Source organism: Momordica charantia, assembly GCF_013281855.1.
Source record: "Momordica charantia cultivar OHB3-1 chromosome 4 unlocalized genomic scaffold, Mcharantia_2.0 BLBB01000004.1, whole genome shotgun sequence".
In the NCBI taxonomy this organism is placed as follows: domain Eukaryota; kingdom Viridiplantae; phylum Streptophyta; class Magnoliopsida; order Cucurbitales; family Cucurbitaceae; genus Momordica; species Momordica charantia.
The window spans coordinates 4,474,287-4,496,021 of NW_028275162.1; the positions used below are offsets into that span (position 1 = coordinate 4,474,287).

Below are 21,735 nucleotides of genomic sequence, written 5' to 3' on the forward strand. Positions count from 1 at the left end.
TTTTTGAAAAATTCTTAATTTAGTCTATATACTTTAAAAATGTTTACGTGGCCTTTCTACTTTAAAATTTTTTGTTTTTGTCCATGTACTCTTAAAAGAACTATTTTGGTCTTATTTGTAAAAAGAAAAAATTATTTAATTGTTAAAATTATGATAGAAAAATGCTATTAAAAACAGAGTTAAAAAATTAAAATGATCTTTTTTTTAAAAGTAAGGAAAAAATTTAAAAGTATAAAAGCTAAAATTAACCAAAAGTTAAAATTAAATAAACTAAAATATCTTTTTGAAATTACATTGTTTAAATCTAACACTAAAGTTAAAAGTAAAGGAACGGAAAGTTTTCATTTTTAACCCTAAAAATTGGGGGATTACAGAGAGAAGAAAAATGAGAGAGAATTGAGTTGAGTTAGTTGTAGATGGTGACAAAAGGGAAGAATGAGGAACGACAATGAAAATGCAGCGATCGCACGAGGGCCAAGCCATGGCCATTTCCATTTCAACAACCCAGAAAAACAAACAAACAAACAAACCCACACACAAATTCATCGTTTCCTTTCAATCTCCATACCCCACTTCCAAAACCAACTCTCCCTCACAATTGGCCTCCAAATTCCAAATACCAAATACCCACCAACCCATTTCAATTCCTCGAGCGGCGCAGACAGAGGAGTGAAGCTGACACAGACCACACAGACCCACAGAAGAGAGAGACAGAGAAATCGAAATAAATAGTAGCGGCGCCGGCCTTTTAGGGTTTATCGATTGTCTTCGCTTCCACGTTCTACCAGTGTGTGTTTGAGTGTTTCTTAAGGCGTTCGAAGGCTCTAGAAACTCCACGGACTTGAGCGAGAGATGGGGAGGCCTCGCTGCTTTTTGGATATCGGTATTGGAGGTGATCTTGAGGGCAGAATTGTGGTGGAGCTCTACGACGATGTGGTGCCCAGAACCGCTGAGAATTTCAGGGCTCTTTGCACCGGCGAGAAGGGCATTGGAACCCATACGGGCGTTCCCCTTCATTTCAAGGTCATTGCTCTGTTCTGTTTATCTATGTGGATGCGTGATTGTCCGAATACAAACTGGATTTCTTTGTATTTTTTAGTGTTTGGATGTGAATCTTTATGTGGGCTTCTTCCATTTTTGGTATAGCTTGTGTATTCGAGAAGCCGGTAGATTTCCTCTTCTTTGTGGATGGCAGTGGAATGATGGTGTTTGTGTCCTTGATCAGAAATAAAACAGTGATAGTAGGCCCCGTTTGGTGATGATTTCGTTTTTAAGTTTCTGTTTTTAAAAGTTAGGCTTGTTTTCTCACAATTTCTTGAGCATGTCTTTTACCTTCTTATAAAAACATTTGAGTTCTTAGTCAAATTTTGATAAGTGAGTTTTTGAAAATTACTTTTTATAGTTTTCAAATCTTGGCTCATATTTTAAAAATGTTTTTGAAAAGTATATTGTAAAACAAAGAAATACTATTTATAAGCTTAATTTTCAAAAATAGAAATTAAAAAACAAAATGGTTATCAAATTGGATCTTAGGTGCTAGAAAATTGAATGAAGAGCTTACCTAAAGGGCTTTACAAATTTGGGTCTTATTTCTTCTTTTCTTGCTTACTTTTGTTTTTCTCTTGTGTAAAGTGGAGAATTTTATTCGAGGTCTTTAATTAGTCGTGATTTGTTGATTAAAAATGTCAATAACAAGCATTTGACGAAGGTTTCGCTTCAACTGTCGGCTTTGTAATGTTGTTTTATGCTCTGTAATTCTGAAAAATCAAGGGGATTGTGTAGGAGGAGGTAGTGAAGCTTATTTAAATTTAAGTACTGGCATTACGGTTGGAAAGCTTTAGACTTTAGCATCTGTGCTTTATACACAATTGGTTGGACATGGTTGGTTCTGTTGCTCATTGGAGTTGGTTGGTTCTCACTTCTTGAATCTTGATTATTCTTGGAACTTTTCCATGAAGTAATGAAAATGGTCTATAGATAACAATTTCAAAATATTCACTTTTTTATTACAATATTACTTCATTGGAGTTGTTTGTTTAGTATTTGTTCTGTCTTATCCTGAACAGGATACATAGATGCTTATATATTTATTTTGAATGTAATTGAATTGTTCAGGGGTCGTGTTTCCACCGTGTCATAAAGGGATTTATGGTACAAGGTGGAGATATTTCTGCTGGAGATGGTACTGGCGGAGAGTCTATATATGGCATGAAATTCGATGATGAGAATTTTGAGCTGAAACATGAAAGGAAAGGAATGTTGTCTATGGCTAATTCTGGTCCCAACACAAATGGGTCCCAATTTTTCATTAGTACTACTCGCACTTCTCATTTAGATGGAAAACATGTAGTGTTTGGGAGGGTAGTGAAAGGAATGGGTGTTGTTCGTTCAATTGAGCACGTTACGACTGGTGACAGCGACCGCCCTACTGTTGATGTCATTATCGTGGATTGTGGTGAAATTCCCGAGGGAGAAGATGATGGGATTTCAAACTTTTTCAACGATGGGGATACATTTCCTGATTGGCCGGCTGACCTAGAACAGAGCCCTAATGAACTTGACTGGTGGGTGAATGCAGTCGATTCTGTAAAAGTTTTTGGTAATGAGCATTACAAGGTATTGGCACCAGATTTCATCATTATATTGTTATTATTTTGTGTGTTCGGGCCAGTTTTATTATTATTTTTTTTAAAAGAAACAATTTCATTGATGTATAAAATTACAAGGAGCCCTTAGCAGGGAATACAAAATTTTATTCTGTTTCATTAAATTATGTCTTCTGTACGGATGAGAAAGAATCTTGGATTTAGATTTTCTATTAGTTTATCATTGAATTTCAGTGATAGATTTCTTTTGACTCCAATAACGTCTCCTTACAGAAGCAAGACTATAAGATGGCTCTCAGAAAGTACCGGAAGGCTTTACGCTACCTCGACATCTGCTGGGAAAAAGAAGGAATCGATGAAGGTATATCTTCCTTTTGTCATTACTGGTAGTATCAGTAAACTATACTCTGAAGATATTTTACTATGAATATCTGAAGTATTCATGACTGCGCTGACTCTCCCCCTCCCCTCCATTGCTCCTCTTCTTTTCCTTTGAGTCTGCAGAGAAGAGTGCAAATCTTAGAAAGACCAAATCACAGATATTCACAAACAGTTCAGTAAGTGTCCTAGTGAATGTATTTCATTTTTTTTCCTTTTTTTTGGAGTTTTGGTGAATGTTTTTTTTTATATAGTTCAACAATTACGGGGTGGGCATCGAACCATAACCTTTAGGATTGTAATGAATGCTGATAGATTTATTTGAAAACCAATTTGAAAGGGGGTGATTGACACTTCTATTCCCATCTTGGGCTCTACCACATTTTTCATTTACTTTGTGCCCTCTCTAGCTTTTTCTAGGCTCTAAAGTCAATCCAAATCTGCTTCTCCTTCCAAACATTAGTAAACAATACTAATGAAATTTCTCGATCCAAAATAATTTTAGTGAACATAATATTTTGAAAGTTTATTCCCATTTTCACAATTTCATTAGTACTGATGTTCATTTCAATCTTCACCAAACTCATTCCTTGTTTGTAAAGTGGCATATAATTGAATGACGAAGACAATAGCTGGCGTTAGAAAATTCAACACCAATTTCGAGCCTTGGTTTTGCAGAACACTAAAACAGTGAGTTTTAAGATTGCAAATCTTCAAAAGCTTTTGTCAATGAAGATTGCTAAAATGCAACACACTGTTTGATGTAGGTCCTTAAACAATATACAAAAACCAAGTAAACTTTCCTTGACAGAGAACTTCAAACTGTGGTAGGAATCTTTAACATTTTTACAATAGAATATTATGTTTCTTACAGAATTTGCCACACCTGGTTTTGTAAATTATGAAATGTACATGTACGCCCAGAAATAGGAAAGTTACCGATTGAGGGACCAAAACTAAATGGTAGTGGAGGAACCCTGAAGGAAAACCTAATTCACAAAGGAGAGAATTTGGTGAGAGCACTACCGTCAATAAATGAAAGGAGACTATGGATACTATGGATAAATCAAGTAATACTCGTAGCTCCTTTTGGGTGTGAAGCTAAGTAATACTATGGATAAATCAAGTAGCCTTGGATGCTCCCTTGCGTAAATTGGACATGTATTTCAGATTTCTTGCAATGATGCATCTCTCAGATTATGTGTTGTGGTGTACTGTGCACATTGTCTTTTGAAGAATTATTTAGTTGGTTGAGTGCCAACTTTATTCTTTCATTGTATAGAGATATGTCCTTGCTTGCAGTGGTTGATTCATTTTCAATGTCATTATTCACCTTTTAAGTAAGAAATGATCATATTCTTTAGACATTTTCATCAGATTATACTTGAGTATTGTCTTTCTAATAATCACTGGCTGATTTGTTGATGTAGGCTTGTAAGTTGAAGTTAGGGGATCTGAAAGGAGCATTGTTGGACACTGATTTTGCAATGCGTGATGGAGACGACAATGTAAAAGCTTTGTTTCGCCAAGGTCAGGTTGGTATTTCTTATGGCTAAGAACGTGATGACTCAAAGGACTGGATGGAGAGCCATTACTAGACTGTCATTTCTGTTTTAAAAAATTTCTGAAACTCATATCTACACTTTATTGAATTTTTGGGTTAATGTACTTTTTTTTTTCCCAATTTTATTAAACATCTTCCCTTTTTTGAAGGATTCGATAGGTTCTATTTTGATTTTTCTTGAGTTTTTCCATGATCTAAATTCTTTTATAAACGTAGAAACCTTTTTCTTTTATGTAAAAGAAATGGACAATGGTCGACTAGTTTAGGTTGGAACCTTGGAGGAATGTGTTCTGATTCTATAGTGGTTGTAGCCATGTACCTAGATGTTAAAAATCTTATAAATTTTCTGGCAACCGAATGTTGAAGGTAGGACCAGATCATTGTCTCATGAAATCGGTTGAGGTGCACATAGTCTAGCTCAATAGAAACTCGTGGATTGGAAACAGAATGTTGAAGAAATGGGCTACAAGCTATCTTGTAGCTACTTCAACTACAAGTCCATTCTATTTGCAAGTCAATCGTTTTCTCCTCTTTTGTGGCTTCATGCTTTCCCACTCATTGTATTTAGGATTACTTTCTGTTAGCCTCCTTTTATACATGCTATTTGCAACCATTTGCAAGTGTATCTTATTGCATACTGGTGCTTACTGATTATCATATTCATTTCATATCCAGGCATACATGGCTCTTAATGACATTGATTCTGCTGTCGAAAGTTTCAAAAAGGCATTGGATCTGGCTCCAAATGATGGTAATGGCTTTTTACCAGGCCTCTGATGTTGATATTTCAAAGTATTTTATGTTATATATTTAGATGAATTATTGATATGTTTCATGATTTGCATGAAACGATTGATCTTAAAAGTTGGAATTTCGAATTTGAAAACTAATCCCCTTAATATCTCACTGGAGATCCAACTGCTTTTCCAGAAATCTGAAACATTATTTTCTTATTGGTCGATATTGGTTGTAGAAACTGGAGTCGGTAGTGACAGTGTTGGCAAAATTATTGGAAAGAGCTCAACTTAAAATCAAGAGGTTGGATATTTCCGCCATGAAATGTTGTCTAGAACACTATGTCTTGTCTTTCTCTGAGTTTTGAGTAGGTGTTGAAAACATGAGTTATGTAGGGAAACCAAATGTGACAGATTGGAGAAGATCTTCAATTTGATAGCTTCAAACCGTAAAATCTAAGATAAATGCATGCATTTATTTTTCACATGCTGTTCGAGTTGTTCTCCCATGGATGTATATATATACACTTAGCCTCAAAATTTCGTAATAATGTACTGCCTTCTGATAGCCGCCCATTTATCTCATAATATGGGCGTGGAAGTACATCTATAGTGATGAATTTCAACTTGTGTTTTATATTGATTCCTCTGTTAGAGTTTTGAACTTTCTAATCACTCGCTAATTTTGCGGGTTTCAGCTGGAATAAAGAAAGAACTTGCTGCAGCGAGAAAAAAGGTAATCGAAGTAAGTTTTTGCGTCGAGATGACATGTGCCGTTAAATGATGGGTTTGTACGGTATTTATGCAGATTACCGATAGACGCAATCAAGAGCGGAAAGCATATAGCAAGATGTTCCAGTAGCCGTGATTGGTATGCCGTGGGGTTCTTCAGATTTTTGCTTGTTTGTTGTGTGTCATTTTTCATGGCTGAAACTTTTCTTTATCCGTCTTCAATCAAGGTTTATGCAGTGCTACATTTCATACACGACGAGTTTCACCTGCACAAGATCGATCGATATTTGATGACAGAGGATCGGTCGTGCACCGATGTTTTAAACTGGAAGATGTTATAGTATAAGTGTACTGAGGCTGGATGAAACACTCCATTCAAACAATTTTGTGAAGAAGAAATGCCTGTGAGGTTAAAATATACATTATTTGTTAATTTTTGATGTCATTCTGGATGTTACACAAAGAAAACTTGAGGATGATTTGAATTTTCAAATAATTATTTCCGGACAGGTTTATGCTTGATTGTTTGGCCTTTGATAGTGAAGAATTTCAAAGGTTTTGCTTTTTTTTTTTTTGTCTGAAATTTATAAGGCTTGTTTATTGTTTTAAAAATGGTCTAGGAGGGTTTAATAATGATTCCATTATTAGTTTTCTATTTTTAAAAATTAGGTTTGTTTTCCTATAATGTTTTTTTTACCTTTCTCGACACATCTAAATTCTTAACTAAATTTTAAAAATTGTTAACTAAAAGGTCTACTTTTAGTTTTTGAATTTTGGTTGAGATGGTAAAGTTGTTTAAAATAATTGATAAGAAGATAAAAGGAATAAATGGGGAAGTAATGGTGGTAAGTTTAATTTTAAAAAAAAAAATTAAAATATAATGATTATCAAAGGGCTTTTTAAACAACGATATGTTGGATGGCTATTTTCTAAATATTGTTTTTGATGATATCTTTATTTTTTATTTTTAAAAACTAAGTTAGGTTTATTTACTACTTAATTTGTTTCTTTGGAAATATTTTTAAAATCTTAAATCAAAATGTTTAACCATAAAATATAGTTTTTTGGAAACTCCTTTTATTTTTTTTTAATTTTGCTATAAACTAAAAAAAATAATAGAAAATAAGTTAGTTATAAACAAAGTTTTACATAACATTTTCAAAGCCAACCTTTTTGTATTTCAGTTTTGTAAGATGAATTGTTTTATCATATATATGTGTGAACTGTTTTGAAGTACACGAGAGTATCAATCAGTTATTATTTTTTAATTAAATTATAAATTTAGTTTATCTAATAGCTCTAAATGAATCTCTAAATTATTAATTTTATGTTTAATAGACTTCTAATAGTAGTCAAATTATTAACAAACTTTTTTAAGTTCAAAATATATTAGACATTTTTTTATATTAAAAACTTATTAAATAAAGTTTTTTTTTTTAAATTAAACTTATAATTTAACAGAACTATATTTTAAAACCGATTTTTAATTTTCGGTTGGTTGGGCTTTGGATCCCACATTGACAAGACCTGTTGTCCCATCATTTTCTGCATATAATAGTAGCTACTAAATTTTACATTCATTTTACAAAAACAAACTCATTCTAATTCTAACTTGTTTTTTTTTTCCTTTTGATCAGAGTTTTACTTCTCTGTACCAGAGGCATCCACACCAAGGAACTTTTGATAAACACGAGTAAAAACATAAGCCTAATAAGTCTAAGGTAAAGTATTTGTTACATACATGTAGGGCCAATGAATTTTGGCCACGTGGACTAAAAATTGAGCAAACAAGTTGAATTTCTTCCCTACGACAGATTTACGAATACACACCAGAAGTGAAAGGCAAGCAAGTGATCAATCAAAGTTGCACAAAAGATAGTGAACTTTGGCAATGGATCAAACTCTCGAGGGCTACAGATAGTTGTCAAGCCCCAAGTCCCTTAATGCATCGCTCGCGGCGTCCTTGCAGCTTTCATGGCTTTGCTTCGCTCTTCGAATGTATTTCTCGACTCCGCTTTTGAGCAGAAGAGCTCTGTACATTATAGGATTTACTTACATATTTGAGTGGTAAGCATTATATGATGAGTAATGGAGATTAGTTTGAGAGTGGACCTGTTTTCTGGGTTCCTCACTACGAGATTTCGGATCATGTGACATGAGTTCCTTTGCATTTGTTGAGCTGAAGGGAACTTCTGCATAGCTTGAATGGCCAGATCTCCGGCTCCAGCTTCAATGGCTCGTGTTGCATTTTCTGGGGATCTTAAAGTAAGCACTGATATAATCGACATTACCTATGCCAAAAATTAAGAAGAATTTGAGACTAAAGTTGATATCAGATTGAATGCCATTACAGAATTACATAAGCCATGACTAATAAATCAGTAGAATGTTAGCAAAGATCACTATTTGCATTAGGAAAAAAACGAAATAAGTCCTCACTAAAAAAGAGAGGGAGAGGAGAACCGAGAAAAAATACACATGATATTCACAACATTCCATTAACATTATTCATAATCTTAATGATCGGTTGACAACTTAGGATGTATATTCTTTCGATATATATATATATATATATATATTTTTTTTATAATTGTGCATGTTTGAGCCAGCTTGCACACACCTTCTCATGGGATAATTGTCTGACCCTAAATCCTACTACATTTGGTTGTGTAACTCGTAGGATATTAAATCCTACGTGGTAACCATCATGGTTTAAATTCATTCCCTACATTGGTCCTTATTTGTAAATAAGATCAAATTTCATTCTTTCAATATTGATTCAACTATCAAAATTTTCATAAAATAAAATTATTTATTTGACATCATTTTTATACAACTCAATTGTGTTATATATTAAGAGGATAAATTAATACGGCTAAGATAAATGTTTGAGCAAAAACTTTATTTTGAATTTTCTAAAAGAAGCTACAAATATTCTATTTCTATTGATATCAATGTCTATTGAAATTTCCCTAAAAATCTTATCATCGACATATATTTGCTGATGGTTTGGTGATATTTTTAAAAATAAAATCTTCCCCAAGCAACAGAAATAGAATGGAATGTGATGTTACTGCAATGTCAAGAAGTCTATATCTAAAATAGTAAAATTAAAAATATAAAAAAAAAACCTGGAAATTTCATCATTACTGATAAGGTTTGCTTCCTTACCTCCTGCAGAACAGATGGATCATCACTAAATCTGGACGAAAGCCTGATTAGTTTATCCAATCCTTTCTTTTCAATAATAGCACTCTTGTTTGTGTCGCTTCCTGCCAACTAAGTCAATAAGAGCAATGAGATGAATATCAACACTGAGAGTTATTTGTAAAATACGACGGTAAAAGATGCAAATGGTAACCTCACATACTTTGTAGATCTCAGGAAAAGATCGATAAGACCAGTTAAAGAAGCTAGCCGATTAAAATCGTTGCCCACCACAAAAAGGTGCAGCCATGAATTACATATAACAAGCTCATATACAATTGCCATTATTGCATCCTTTAAGAAGCTAACAGAACTACCTTTCCTCGCTCAAGTTACATCTAATAATTGAACGTGTCTGTTGGATTAACCAGCTTTAGTATCTTAAGACCACAGACCGATTTTTCATTCCGTATTCTAAAAGCAAGTATTCCAATGGTCTACAACTTAACAGCTAAAAACTTGAAGAAAGAACATGGAGAGAGAGAGAGCGTTTAAAAAGCAATTGTTTAATTCTTTTTAGAGAGTATTTCTTCAGTAATAGACCACAAAAGATCAATTAAAAGATGTTGAACCAGCTGACAGTGCAAGAGATAAAAATGCAGGGATGAATCTACGATGGACTTTGCACTAAACAATTCAACCACTGCTTCAATGAATTGGAAACAATAACTCCACAAAACATGATTATAACTATATACCTTTGATAACAAAGAACAACTAGTTCTAGCTACGATTTTATTGCCTTGATCACCACTGTCATCAATACACCTCAGAACTGCATCAATACCACCATTTTCAGCTATGGATTTACAAATTTCATCCTGCATTTCATGATAAACAATTGAATAGGGAAAAAATAGAACACTATCAGAAAAACCAATATATCACCTTTCTGGTTAGTAATAATATATCTAAAGATGTGCGGAGGAGGCAGAGTATACATTTCTCATCAAGTGGGGGAACACTCAAATGATTACTATGATGCCGCCCACTATGAGATAAAATAACTACAGACAAAATCGAAATATGTCTCCCAACGAAGTAGATAGTCCACCAACCACATTATGCAACAAAGATCAAGCAAGAAAGACATTTTGCCATTTTACATTAATATCATCCAAGTATGTTTGCTACGAAACTTCTAATAATTACGATTTAGTGGAAAAAAAAAGTTACATACTCTTAAGAAACTTCTAATAATTATGATTTAAGTGAGAAGAAAAAAGGTCACATACTCAACATCAGTTAGGTGTATGGCTACAACCAAAACTATTCCAACAACTTAATCTTATCTATCTATTCACATTTACGAGAAAATTTAATATAAGAGGCCTAATAAAATTCCTCGTTCTAATATTTTCTGTGAACTGAAAGAATCTCTCTAATCTATTTACATTTTTAATTAACCCCCCGTTCTTGTATCTGCTTTGAAGTGAGAATTTTTCTTCCCATCCAAATTTGAAAACTTACATTAACAGCAACAGCTTTTAAAGCAATGCTTGCTGAAACCAGACCAGCTGAGCTAAGCCCATCATGTAGCGAGTCGACAAGAGCATTAGCAATTCCAATTTTTGCAAATCTTCGGGCATAACCATAAACCTGAAGTTGAATCAAACACCCAAAAATTAAGAGATGCCAGCAATAAAAGGACCAATTAGTTGATTCAAAGACTTCTTTCTTTTAGGGACTGGGGCAATGAGTCAAGTCATCACCCATAACGTAGGCGGTAATTCCAAAGAATAAGACCACATACTTGAGAAGCAACTACACGATTATCATCAGGTGTCAGCAGAACCCGAATAGCATCATATAAGCTGCTAATACAGTCTCCTCTGTTCGTACTCAGTGTCTGCAAAATGAGCTCATCAATTTTCATCTCCATGAATGATTCTTTAAGAACCTCATTAGCAGTCGCAGACGCAGCAACAACAGCAAAACCACCATGTAAGATGTCAACGTTTTGCTTCCCATTATTTAGAATGCCCATGACGATTTTGGGTCCATTGCTGTTCCGAAATATTTCCGTACTTTGTAAATCTGCAAACACATAAATATTGCAGACATTAAGTATGAACCTCCAGCAAATTCATGCGATAAGACTTCCAGAAAACCTAAACTTGTATACTACAAGCAAATTGCTCATCAACTAACTTAAGATTTAAGCATATCATTTTAGATTATCACGCAGTTGCTTGTTTTCCCTCTATTCACTCTCCAATCTCTATAATTAAATCATCAATTGCGCAATACCATGAAGCAACGACACCATTGTCTTCAAAGCGGAAGCAACAGCACGCTCGCAATCACTTGGAATCTTAGAACAAAGAGAACACAGCAATCCCAATCCACCATTTCTCGATGCAATCGACGCATTCCCCGATTCCTCATTCGCTCCGCACAGCTCCGATGTCCTATCAAACAATACCACCATCTCGTCGACATCACCATCGGTGATTCCACCCTTCAAATCACCGTCCAATTGTTTCAGCCTCTCCAAGCTCTGTACCAAAGGGTTATCCATCGCGCTACCCTCTCCAGGAACACACCTCACAATGCCTGCATACAGAAACAACAACAATCGGAAAAATGCAATGGATGATTACGGATCACAACGACAAGCCATTCCCCGGAGGGTTCCACAAATCACCTGAGAGATCAACGCCTTGTAGAGTTAGGGTTTCGATGGCATCCTGGAGAGCCTCGGCCGGATCCATCCCCAGGTCCTCCACATTCTCTCTTACGACCTCGTCGAAAGCTTCCTGCGAGATCGTGCGGAGGGTTTTGGGTGGGCCCATCTCCTCCGAGTTCCGTCGGGTCGGAGGATGTGATGGCAGCTCTGTTGTGAAGAAAGTGACAGAGATTAGTGTCGGGTCGCCGGAGGACGGAGAGCCGGGAAACAGTTCGGTGATTGGGAAGCACTGAAATTCAAAACCATCGCCATGGCTAATGCTTTGGGCTTTTGGGTGAGATGGGCTAGAAATGTAATGGGCCGTCTGTGATTGGACCGTGTGGGCCCAACACATTTTTGGCCCATCAAATTTGAAGCCCCGGAGAATTTAGACTTCATTGTTCCGTGTAGTTGAGGACTCGAGAAGAGAAATAGAACTTTTGATCAACGAGGAGAGGTTCGTCATTTAGTTCCTAGTATTATTCTTTTGAATGGAGTCATCAGCTCCCGACCATCCAACCAATCCTTTTAAAATTTAATTTTTCATTACGTAAATGTTTCAACCACTTTTGTTATCATGCATGATATTTAATTTGACAATAAAAAATAAAATCTAAAAAGTCATTATTTTCTCCTTTTTTTTTAATAGCAAAATCATTATTTTCTGAGATGACTACAAACCTACGTTGAATATTTTCAATGTAATTATAAATTGTAAAAAAAAAAAGAGTAGAATATACACTTATTATTAATTTGATCAACGTCTAAAGTAGGAATTGAACCTTATTGAACCTTTGACTTAAAGATAATTGATGTCATATCAAATTATGTTCCAAATGACTCATTGATTTTTTTTTCTTTGGCACAATAAGAGGATGAAGAAGAGATTGGATCCTCCAATTTTTATAGAAATAAATAATGTCTTATGGATTTGATATTTAGTTTGGTAAAATTAACCATCCATGGACCTATAACAATCCTACAGAATAATTAAACCTAAGAAAAGGGATTGAAATTTGAATTTCCATTAAAAAAAGAAAAAAGAAAAAATCAGCATCCAATAAAGAAACAATAGAAAAGGGCCATCAAATAAGAGAGACATTAATTAGGGGCAGTTTGGAGTCAGTTAGTAAGAGTAGTAATAATAATAATAATGAGAGAGTAATTATCTTTTTACTCAAGTAGGTGAGGTCCACCATTAATTTTTTTTTTTACCCGTGGGAAAATTGACCACTTTTTTTTTCTTTTCTTTTTCTTTTTCAAGTGGGTGCAAAGAGAAGTATGGTCAAAAGAGGAATGGACCCACTGTCAAAGAGACATCTTGATCATAAAGTTAAATGTCTATTTTTGCTATGCCCCCCACTCAGTTAGTTAGTGACTTAGTGGAATAAGTCCACTTAGAATTGCAAAAGTTACCATGATGTGTGATAATTGTACTTGCTCACCAGAAAAATATGAACCCTTTTTGGAAATAAATAGGGTTAAATTATCATTTCCATTCATGTACCGTTGTAAAAGTCACGAGACTACGAGAAGTTTTTTGATAAGGTCACACTAGAGAGAGGCCTTGATTACGATTCAACTCGTTGGAGTTTAGCATGATAAGGTGGTTATCAGTCACAATCTAGGAGGTTAATAGCAACTCGACGGCTCGTAAATGCCTTTGGAGCTATTGGAGTTATGAGTTGAATAACGTTTGTAACTTTTCTGGGTCTTGTGCCTGATCAAACCTCTTGAACTATTGTGGGTATTTAGGCTAGAAAGCTCAATCTCACTTGGGTCAATTTCGAGGCATCTAATCTCATTTGAGGCAAACTACCAAATGTCTCGTATCGTATTTTGTACTTAGAACAACTTTTTAGTTTCATCCAATCCACCGAGACTTGGTGGCTTCCCGGTATTACTTTAATCGAGCTACAACTCGACTTTCATCTCAAGCTTTGTACAAGCTGGTGTCTTCACATAACTACTTAGGTGGTACACAACTTGGCCATCCATGTGGTACACAATTTTTAAAAATTCCACCCATACAATATTTGTTATATTCAATAATTTATAAATAAATGTATTTCACAACTAAAAAATAATATTAAAAATTAATTTAACTTGTTTCGAAATAACTTGCTCGACTACTCACATGAACGGGAGTACTCAATAACACCTTTTTAGTCAAAGATAATTTAATAAAATAATCTAAATGGTCTTTTCAGACAATTTTCAAAACCTCCAATAAATATAATAAGAAAAAAAAAAAGAATAATTAAAGAAGGTTGCTATTTTTCTGACATTTTAGTTGAGAGGCCTCAAATTCAATTGAAGCCTTAAAAATATTAATTTGGTTGTGTTGGACATCAAACCAAAATTTTCATATAATTGCAAAAGAAACCAATGCACCATTAAGAGTGACATAAATTTGACCCACCAAACTTTGCATTATTTTGTTTTTCTACCACAAAACAATATGATTCATGCAAATCTCCACAAAATATATATATATATATATAGTAAAATAATTTATTAATACTAATAGATCAATAATTAACATATTGTACACCAAAATCAATATTTATATTATTTACTAGTTTAAATAATCAATTTTAAAATGCGTTTAGTACTTTTACCCGGAAAAATAAATAATAGGTTTACATTATTATAAATTAAATCTATCTATTATGTTTCTAAATCTTGGAGTGTTTCAATTACCTCTCTAAACTTTTAATTTTGGTTCTAATAAATTTTTATGGTTGACGTCAAATTATCACTTAATTCAATCGACGTATCATGTCAACATTTAAATAATGTTCTTAAACAACCACTCATTATAATCAGGATCAAAAGTCTAAAGATATAATTGAATTTTTTTAAAGTTCTGAGTACGAAACAAGAAAAAGGAAAAATTTTATCCCAATTCTCCTCATCCTCAAGAAAAATATTAAGGAACATTTTCCTCTCGCCCCGATCTCGATCTCGACCTCGACCATAACTTCGACCTAATCCATTGGAATTTTTTGGGCCCACGAGGAGAAGGAAGAAGGGGTAGCATAGGAGGGGTAAAAGAGGGAAAAGAAGTTATAAGCAGCCACTAAGGCCGGGAGGTATTATGGAAATTGACTTTGGTTTTGTTATTATTCCTCCACTATACTAAGTGGGTTTGTTACATCATCACATAAAAAGCGCACCATAAAAAAAAAATAAAAAAAATACTATTTACACCAAATTTTTCTAATTTTATTTTATCAGGTAAGTGATGGGAGATTCCAACCCACGATTTCATGGTTAGGGACAGGTGTCAATTACCACTAAGTTAAGTTCATGTTGACTTCATTTTTGTTCATTATAATCTTTTGGTCCTAATTTATTGGATTGTGATAAGTTTTTATTAAGAGATTTTCCTTCTATATAAAATATGTGTTAAAATTTTGCAAATAAGAACTAAAATGTTTAAGAAGGGTTTAATATAATTTAATCGGCATGTGTTTTTCAGTTCAACTAGACGTAGGGAAACCTAAAATTCTTTAAAGAAAATGAATGTAGAATATTAATTTTACCGCTTATTTTAGTTCAAGATTCGATCAAATTTAAAATTTTAAGTTAAAAATGATTCATTCACTCAAAATAAGCCTTTGGAAAGATATTTGTGATTAGAATATTACAAAGTGGGTCCTATAATTTGGACAAAAGTTTGAACTTGGTTCAAGTTTCAATATGGTCCTTCTTGTTTGAGTTTAATTTCATATTGTTTGGTAAAATTCATGAATAGTCTCTAAATTGAGTTTTATCCAAGTTATTCAGATAAAAAATTATTACGTAAAAAAATAATTATCAATATAATATAACCAGCACAATTTTTAAACTTATAGCTACCACATTGAAACTTTTTTGAAGCTAGGGACTGAATTAAAATTAAATCCAAAATATGGGATCGATTTGATATCAACTAAAAGACTAAATTGAAAATTTTAAAATAATAGAGGCTAAATTCAAATTTCCTCGCATGATAAGGATCACAATTGTAATTTAATGAATATTTTATCCTTGTATTTTGAGTAGAAGAGAAATAAATTTCAGAATGAATAATGACATTGTAATGCCACAAATAGTGTTTGCTGCCAAAAATAATGATTAAATTAATAATGTATGGTTTTTTTGAGGCAAGGATATTTATTATTGAGGCACTGTGCACATGGACAGAACACACAGATTGCATGGTTGGATTTTTTTTCTTGAATAAAATAATATTGTAAAGTACTTGAAAAATATAGTTTTAAAGTGTGACATTTGGAATTATAAGTTAATATTTGATGTTGGGTTAATTTTAAGTTTAAATACTATTTTGCTAGGTACTTTAAAAAAAATGTATATTTTCGTTTCGATATTTTAAAAAATGATTATATTAGTCTCTATTTGCAAATTTTTAACACAATTTTTATACCCAATAAAAATAATTTAATACAAATCTATGACTACATTTAATAAAATCACATTTTAAAAATACAAAGATCAAGATGAATGATTCGAAAGTACAAAACTAAAATGAATACTAGTTGATAGTATAGGAATCAAAATTTAAATTTTAAAAGTACAATTATCAAAATAAACCAAACAAATTTAAACCTCATTTTTATTAATCATCTTTAAACTAATATTGAACCCATCCAGAAAATTTAAAAATTAGAAAAAAAATTGACGTCAAAATAGACCTTTTTAAAAATTGAGCTACCTAAACTCATACAGATTAAATTAGCTTCTAAACTAACCAAGTTGACAAATATCGTCATGATCTAAATATTTTGGTTTTAAACTTTAAAAGACGAGTTGTTGAACCATTTGAATCAATAATTTTGTTCGATTTTTCTTTGGATTTTTTTTTTTCAATTTCAACTTGTGCCATTTTTCATAATAAAATAAATGTGTTTAACACAAGATCGTCATTTTATAATACATCCAAGATAAAAGATTATAAAACATGGATTAACTACTCCCCATCTACCATCAAAATTTATTCAATTTGACTTTTTGTATTGAAATATTATCTTCAAAAACCTATTTTCTTTAAGAGTAATTAGTTCAAAATTATTCACAAAACATGCCATATTAAAAACGATCAAAAAAGTAATTTTTCTTTATTCGACAAAATCCAAATATAAAACACGCGTTTTTTTTCCTTTTCTTTTAGTTCACACATGTTGATATATTATATGTTATGAACCAACCATAGTTTAATATAAACTTGAAAACATGTCATCAAGGTTTTCAAATAAGTCTAAAATAAGTATTATAAAAAATATGATAATAATGGAGAAACTATTAATAAAATAAATAAATAAAATGGTTGGTTGCGGAAAATCTGAGTAACGTATAAAGTTATTTTAAGAGATTTGTAAGCATGTGGGCGAATCTGCCAACTCTTTCCTTTCCTAGCCTTGAGATCCGTACATGCATTGTGGATAAGAAAGTAATTAATGGCTAATCTTTTTGTTTTTACCACATTACTAATATTTAATGTATGATTTATTAAATACATTAATAAATTTAAAGTTAAATTATATACTACATCACCATATATACAAATTCTAATTTCTCAGATATTTTTCTCTCTCTCAAACGTCATTTATCTCGCTTGTGCTCCTTTGGGGTGATAAATGATTTTAAATCCCAAGATTTTGGGTCAATTCCAAATAATTTTTTTCTTAAAAAAAAGTAAATATATTTAAAAAAATACTATAGACTAAAATATATATGTGTAAATATCATTACTTTACTTTCCCTAACTATAATAATTCTCCCTCGACTCCATTTTCACTCAAAATTGTCAAATTGTTGATTTGGGAGTAATGGGGTTTTCTTTTAAAATATTAAAAAAAAACCTCATTTCGGTTCTAAATTTGTGGAGTACACTTTTCTGTTTTCCAATATTTGTTTTAATCTCTTATTTTTATTTATAGGTTTTACATCATTTAAATCGATATTCTCATTCCAATAATTAATAATCAAAATCATAAGATGGCTCTCTCCTTTTGGAAATTGTTTCCAAATAAGTTGATTTCAAAATATAGTTTTAGTAAATACAACGTAGCATTAAAACAATATAAATTTATATTAAAATCAATAAATTAAATTACATGCACAAAATCAAAAATTAACCCATTTGGTTTCTACTTGTAAAATTTAAAAACAGATTTTATACCCAACTAAAAAATATAATCCTTTAATATAAATTCATAACTACATTTCAATAAATTTAGTGAATGAAGTGTTATATTAAAATTATGATCGAAAAAAATAAAATAAAAATGAAAATAAAGGAATCAAAGTGGTAACTTTTTAAAAGCACATGAATTAAAATAGACGTTTTGAAAGTACGTGAACTAAAATGAAAAAAAAAAAATACAATGACCAAAATATAGAGACCAAAATAGTATTTAAACAAAAATTGAAGTATTGTTCCCTTTTGTTTTGGAGGCAAAAAATAGAAGTAGTTGGGATCATTTGTGTTGTGTCTTCTCCTAAGAGACTAAGAAACACAATTATGACCCATAAACTATCTCCCTTTGTTTTTGTTGGGACATTTCTCAACATTTCACGTGGGGGCAAAATTGAAAAACATATACATATATAGCAAATTTAAAAATAATAATAATAATCACAAAAGCAAATAAAATTCATGTTGGAAATCAAATCATTGTGCATAACTTATAATTTTCATGAAAACATGATCTTTCTTTAATTTACAAAATTGATGTTATGGGAACTATTTAGGAATATTTTTGAAAATTTGCCCACTCTAAATTAACGTAAATTTAATACTCGTCCAAATCAGTATGTTATGTTTTGAGCTATTATTATTTGAGATAAATGTCACAATATATGTGGAGAAAAACGTTTTAAATTTTTTATGAATTAATTATGGTTTTATTTTGGATTAGAGGGAAGGAAAAATAAAAAAAGAGTTGAAAGGGACTTGTAGAAAAAACATTGAATGAACGTAACTAAAAAATATTGTTTCTCACATCGGAGGAGCACACATTTGAAAAATGAAATTTAATGAGTTTGTTTTAAATATAAAATATATGGTTTGGTCTAAAAAATAACTTTGTGTTTTTGTTTTTAAAAAACGTTATCGGATGATGTTATTGTGCGTATTAAAATTATTGTTCATGAAAAACATAGTCTATTCATGAAAACACGTTAATAAAAAGTATATTTATTTTTAAAATTTGTTCTAACAAATATAATACACTTTTGTAAATAGTTTCCAAAGAAACTATCAATTAAATAATAATTTTTTTATTTTGTTTTTATAAGCTAACACTTATTTTATATATATATATATATATATATTTATTTATTTATTTATTTATTTATGTTAATATGAGCCAGGTTCAAGTGGTTAAGATTTTATCTACCCAACAAGTGATTGTAATAAAAAAAATCATTTTTATTTTGTTTTTAGATAAAAAAACTCAAAGAAGTATTTTCTTTTAAAAAAGACATTATGATTAAGAACTTTTTTTTTTTTTTTGTCAAACTTAATAAACAGTAAAGTAAAAGCCATAAAAAGGGACCTATGTGAAATTTTGAATTTACAAGTTTGAATTTGAAAAATCAATAAATGCATAGGAACATTTTTTATCCATCCAAGTTGCCTTTTAATAAAAAATAATGAAGGACAATTACAAAATGTCTATATATGTGAAAATGCTTTAAGATATAATATTGCTTTGTTTATTATAATTTGAAACCATTTGGTAAAGTTAAAGAAAAAAGTAGTCTTGAAAGGGACTTGTTTATATCGTCAGTAATTAAAGATAATTTATTTTATATGAAAGATTTCAAAAAGCTAAATTTGAACTAATTTAATAAATATATTTCAAACCAATAAAATTTTACCATTTGAAAATTCAAAGAGTCATACCTAATATTAAATTGTGCTTTTTCCCAAATAAAAGTATGTATTTCTCAAAAGTTGATAATAATTGTTCGAGTTAAAAGATTATTGATTGATCATGTCTTACGGATAAGATTAAAATTTAAATCATTCAATAAAAATTTAGTTTCGAATATATAATCCAAGTTGACATAGAATAGACACGTAATGATATTTAATTTGTTAGATTAAAGTATATAGAGTTTCTAATAATTTCTTATATTCGAATTCAAAATATTAGGATTTCATTATTTTTAGAGTATTTGGTTCATAAATAATCCAAAAGTATGATCAAAGGTCAAAAAGAACAATATTTGCGAAAATACTCAAAGGGCAGGAATGCCTAATATTACAAAATTTCTCCTCACTACAAATAGAAAATGAGTAATTTCCCCCAAATTTTAATTAAAATTCACATTTTAAACCTAAAAAAAATACTGTTTTTAAATCGAATTTATCGAAACAAAAAAGTGAAAAGCTAAATCCGTTAATAAATAAATTCGAATAATCATATACTTATCTCCAATAAAAAATTCATAAATTTAAACTTCTGATTTTTTTAATTGATGAAATATATTTTAACTAATTAGTTAACGTTGGTTGACTTCAATAAACCTATCTTAAAGCCATATAATAATAATAATAATAATAACAACATAGCAATAATAAAATAACTCTTATTATTGTATAAGATTCATATTTAAAAATTGCTACATAAACTCTAGTGGTCTAGTGGTGGGCCCACTCAAACCCTAAGCCAAAATATTTGAACCACAATTGTTAATTTAAAATAAAATATTTAATTTGCAAATATATATATATATATAGGGTGCAAAGTACAATATTGTCTTGTCCTTTGTGATTGGGACCATACTCAGCCATCACTAATCTAATCTACCTCTATTATTTTGCCTTCCTAACTATCCCAAAATAAATGCATTAAATCTCCATAATTTTTATTGGCAAAAAATAAATAATTTTTCTTCGACTTGCTTCAATTTGAACTTAATTAAATTACCTGATAACTATTTAAGTTTTTATTTTTAAAAATCAAATTGTTCATGTTCCTAAAAAACACTTTGATTCTTAGTCAAATTTAATCAAATTTAAAAAACAAAACCAATTTTTTTTTAAAAAAATTAGGTTAGATTTTGAAATCATTTTTAGAGAGTAGACAGTAAAAAACGTTTTTAGACTCAATTTTATGAAATGATATTCAAATGGGTGTAAGATAGCACTATTTCTCTCCAGAAATCTATGTTTGAATCTCTCCAGCAAATGTGATGTAATATATATTAAGAAGACTTTATTTTTGGTATTTCAATTTCATTCACTAAATTATAAAATTGTGATGAATCAATATTTAAACGGTTAGGCCAAACTATGATAATTAACGTAAAAAAAACGAAGTTACATAAATATCTAAATTCAATCTCAAAAGTATATTTAACCTAGTCACATATCAAAAACTATTCAAACTTAATATAAAAAATCCAGCCAATATAAAGACATATATTTCATTTTTTTATACGACACATATATCATATTAGAAAAATATATATTAAAATACCTAAATTATACTCAAGAACATTTTACATGAAAAAGAAGGAGTACAATCCAAACTTAATTTAGTAGATAAATATTGTTGGAAGCTTCCACTGAACCAAAAAAAGTACAATAGTAAAAACATTGATTTTTTTTTTAAATTCTAGATGATATGGAAATAAAATTAATACCAATTATGACATGTTAGTTAGATGAGAAGGTGGTGTCATTAACTAAAAGTTTTTTATATTTTGGGAGGAAATATTTGGACAGTTGAGAAAAAAAACAATATAATAAATTTAAAATTAGGGGAAAAAAATCACGTGGATGACACGTGGCCAATTTGCTATGAAGATGTACAGCTAGATGGTTCA

The 21,735-nt window shown here is 31.1% G+C and overlaps 2 protein-coding genes across 2 annotated transcripts; one reads left to right on the plus strand and one right to left on the minus strand.

Moving 5' to 3' along the window:
• The first annotated feature begins 426 nt into the window (after nt 1-426).
• On the plus strand, nt 427-6,536 carry LOC111007783 (peptidyl-prolyl cis-trans isomerase CYP40). The gene is made up of 9 exons (XM_022280258.2): nt 427-1,023; nt 2,116-2,616; nt 2,880-2,967; nt 3,111-3,163; nt 4,415-4,519; nt 5,224-5,299; nt 5,981-6,018; nt 6,091-6,153; nt 6,242-6,536. The coding sequence occupies exons 1-8, from the start codon at nt 853-855 to the stop codon at nt 6,142-6,144; spliced, it is 1,086 nt and encodes a 361-aa protein (XP_022135950.1). The 5' UTR covers nt 427-852; the 3' UTR covers nt 6,145-6,153; nt 6,242-6,536.
• A 1,141-nt stretch (nt 6,537-7,677) lies between these two features.
• LOC111007927 (ARM repeat superfamily protein) lies at nt 7,678-12,145 on the minus strand. The gene is made up of 8 exons (XM_022280478.2): nt 11,869-12,145; nt 11,472-11,777; nt 10,975-11,258; nt 10,692-10,820; nt 9,920-10,042; nt 9,186-9,293; nt 8,127-8,305; nt 7,678-8,046 (listed from the first exon to the last, which is right to left on the minus strand). The coding sequence occupies exons 1-8, from the start codon at nt 12,014-12,016 to the stop codon at nt 7,926-7,928; spliced, it is 1,398 nt and encodes a 465-aa protein (XP_022136170.1). The 5' UTR covers nt 12,017-12,145; the 3' UTR covers nt 7,678-7,925.
• Nucleotides 12,146-21,735: the final 9,590 nt, after the last annotated feature.

What these genes read in the sequence shown, in the direction of transcription:
- LOC111007783 (XM_022280258.2), top strand. Translation starts at nt 853, where the DNA reads ATGGGGAGGCCTCGCTGCTTTTTGGATATCGGTATTGGAGGTGATCTT. An exon ending in TTGGTAATGAGCATTACAAG is followed by an intron (nt 2,617 to 2,879) that starts GTATTGGCACCA and finishes GTCTCCTTACAG; the next exon opens with AAGCAAGACTATAAGATGGC. An exon ending in GGATCTGGCTCCAAATGATG is followed by an intron (nt 5,300 to 5,980) that starts GTAATGGCTTTT and finishes TGCGGGTTTCAG; the next exon opens with CTGGAATAAAGAAAGAACTT.
- LOC111007927 (XM_022280478.2), bottom strand. Translation starts at nt 12,016, where the DNA reads ATGGGCCCACCCAAAACCCTCCGCACGATCTCGCAGGAAGCTTTCGAC. An exon ending in ACAAGGCGTTGATCTCTCAG is followed by an intron (nt 11,778 to 11,868) that starts GTGATTTGTGGA and finishes TTCTGTATGCAG; the next exon opens with GCATTGTGAGGTGTGTTCCT. An exon ending in GTGAGGAACCCAGAAAACAG is followed by an intron (nt 8,047 to 8,126) that starts GTCCACTCTCAA and finishes TATAATGTACAG; the next exon opens with AGCTCTTCTGCTCAAAAGCG.